Genomic DNA, 2,630 nt, shown 5'->3' with positions numbered 1-2,630 from the left:
CACTAACATCACTCCTTTGTAACAACTAAGGCAAAAATGGACGTGTCTTTAGGTTCTGGATGTAAAAACAATGAAGTCTCACTCCTGTTTATCTGAAAAGTGATACAAAGATCGTCTATTTACATAAGGACTCACTCAGAGATAAACAGCAGACATTTTAAAAAGTAAAAAAACTTGTAGCTTTTTCTTTTCTTGTCTGAAATAAAGTTGTAAAAATGCAGTAACACCAAGCAGCTGAAACTTCACTTTATACTTGAAGTGATCCAGTGTTTAATACAACTATTGGAAATCCAAGAGTTTAACCATCAAAAACCAAATTTAAATCATTTTCAGATCTTAACTTCATGTTAAATACTTTTATTTTAATATTTGACATCTGATCTGGTTCAGATTAAACACCAGGGTGATTTTTGCAAACTGTTTCTGCTCCAGTTTAGCCAATTCAGGGTTTTAGATAACTACATATGACTTTATGCTAACTAAATTTACCAGAAATTAAAATTCTCAATGAAACATTCAGATGCTGAGCCTCAGAAACTTAATGTCTGTCAAATGAGGGAAAAAAAACTTTTATTTAAGTTTCAAACAAAACATGCACTCTAAAAATGAAATGTTGGATTTACTTAACCATGTTATGTGACCTGGTTCCACTTAACTGAGTTGAGTAAATTCAAAGCAACATACTCATGTTCTTTGGTTAAAAAACTGGTATATTGCTTTGAATTTACTCAACTGTGTGGAACCAGTTAAGTGTGGAACTGGTTAAATGGAACCAGGTTACATAACATGGTTAAGTAAATCCAACATTTCATTTTTTACAGTGTGGGTACAGGATGGAACACAACATTACTTAAAACAGGCTGAAAGAACAGAAGTAAAAATGACATTTTAATGACCTTTTAAAGCGGTCACATTTGAACAATTTGAACCAGGCTGGAGGAGGTGAACAGAAACAAACCAAAACAACAACAAAGCAACACCTCCTAAAAAAAAAACACCTCGTCAGTACTCCTCTCCCTCCTCCTCCTCCACAGTGTCGCTCCCCACCTCCTCGTAGTCCTTCTCCAGTGCAGCCATGTCCTCCCGGGCCTCAGAGAACTCGCCCTCCTCCATGCCCTCTCCTACGTACCAGTGGACGAAGGCCCTCTTGGCGTACATCAGGTCAAACTTGTGGTCCAGACGGGCCCAGGCCTCTGCGATGGCCGTGGTGTTGCTCAGCATGCACACGGCCCTCTGGACCTTGGCCAGGTCTCCACCGGGGACCACGGTGGGGGGCTGGTAGTTGATGCCCACCTTGAAGCCAGTGGGACACCAGTCCACAAACTGGATGGAGCGTTTGGTCTTGATGCTGGCGATGGCGGCGTTGACGTCTTTNGCAGCTAAAAAGTTAGCGCAAACTAGCTAAATGCTAGCTAATAGTTAAAAGTAGGAWGAAGCTAGCTAAAAGTATTAGAATGGTAGTTAAATGAAGCATAAGGTCATACAATGAGTAGTAAAGCTAAATAAGCAGCACAAAGCTAGCAAAAACCATGTAAAGTAGCAACAGACTGGCTAGCTAGAAGGAACAGAAGCTAAAAGTCGGCTAAAATATTAGAATGGTAGCTGTGTAGCATATAGCCAGCTAAAAGTAGTAAAAGTAGCAAAAAGATAATTAAATTAGCGAAAACAATCATAATTTAAAAATACTACCTGCTTATATAATCAATGATATACTTATAACGGTCGTCTATTGAACAGGAGGTCTTACTCTGTTATTACCGGGATCAACTGAGTCTGTCAACAATCGTCTATTAACATAAAGTCTCACTACTCTTCACCATTAGTTTTGTTTTTCGTTTGGATGAATCAGAATTAGAATACTTTATTATTCCCAAGAAAGTATAGACACTCTGGAGAAAATCAAAATAAACACACTTTTAGACATATAATCAGTATAGAATAAAGCACAAATAAATTAAAAAAAATACGGTTCGGTGAAAAAGGTAAAACGAGCCGTTCAGAGATCGTTTATAAAGAAGAGGCCTCACTCCTGTTCCTTGCACTTCAAGCACTGTGTCGCCTTTCCGCTGAAAAGTGCTATAAATAAATCTTACCTTTGGTTTGATGTTACAATAGCTGGAGGGTCTTCACGTATTAGTAATATTGCAGATGATTGATTTGTTCATTTTGTTTACAACATATTAAGAAAATTAACGTTTTAATCTTTCTGGTTGTAATTTTATTCTCTTTTATTTGGCTTAAAATGTTCTCTGCAAGCTGAAGTGTCTTTAGGTTCTGGATGTAAAGACAATGAGGTCTCACTCCTGTTTATCTGAAAACTGATACAAAGACCGTCTACTTACATAAGGACTCACTCAGAGATAATTAACAGCAGACATTTTAAAAAGTAAAAAACTTGTTTTTTCATTGCTTGTCCAAAATAAAGTTGTATAAATGCAGTAACACCAAGCAGCTGAAACTTCACTTTATACTTGATGAAAAGTGATCCAGTGTTATGACAATTATTGGAAATCGAAGTGTTTGACCATCAAAAACCAAATTTAAATCATTTTCAGATTTTAATGACTTCATGTTAAATACTTGGATGATTTTAATAAATATTTGACATCTGATCTGATTCAGAACAAATC

The 2,630-nt window shown here is 36.7% G+C and overlaps 1 protein-coding gene across 1 annotated transcript in view; it reads right to left on the bottom strand.

Moving 5' to 3' along the window:
• Positions 1 to 702: 702 nt before the first annotated feature.
• The window catches only part of LOC106513505 (tubulin alpha chain), a 6,664-nt gene continuing 4,736 nt past the window's right edge, over positions 703 to 2,630 (bottom strand). The window contains exon 5 of the mRNA XM_014002374.1: positions 703 to 1,379. Coding sequence (XP_013857828.1) covers positions 1,003 to 1,379 — 377 coding nt within the window. The 3' untranslated portion in view covers positions 703 to 1,002. The remainder of the gene's footprint in view (positions 1,380 to 2,630) is intronic.

The sequence above is a fragment of the Austrofundulus limnaeus genome, unplaced genomic scaffold (assembly GCF_001266775.1).
Source record: "Austrofundulus limnaeus strain Quisiro unplaced genomic scaffold, Austrofundulus_limnaeus-1.0 Scaffold13, whole genome shotgun sequence".
Classification (NCBI taxonomy): domain Eukaryota; kingdom Metazoa; phylum Chordata; class Actinopteri; order Cyprinodontiformes; family Rivulidae; genus Austrofundulus; species Austrofundulus limnaeus.
Note: the sequence above shows the minus strand (reverse complement) of the source record. Positions and strands in the feature narration are given on the sequence as shown.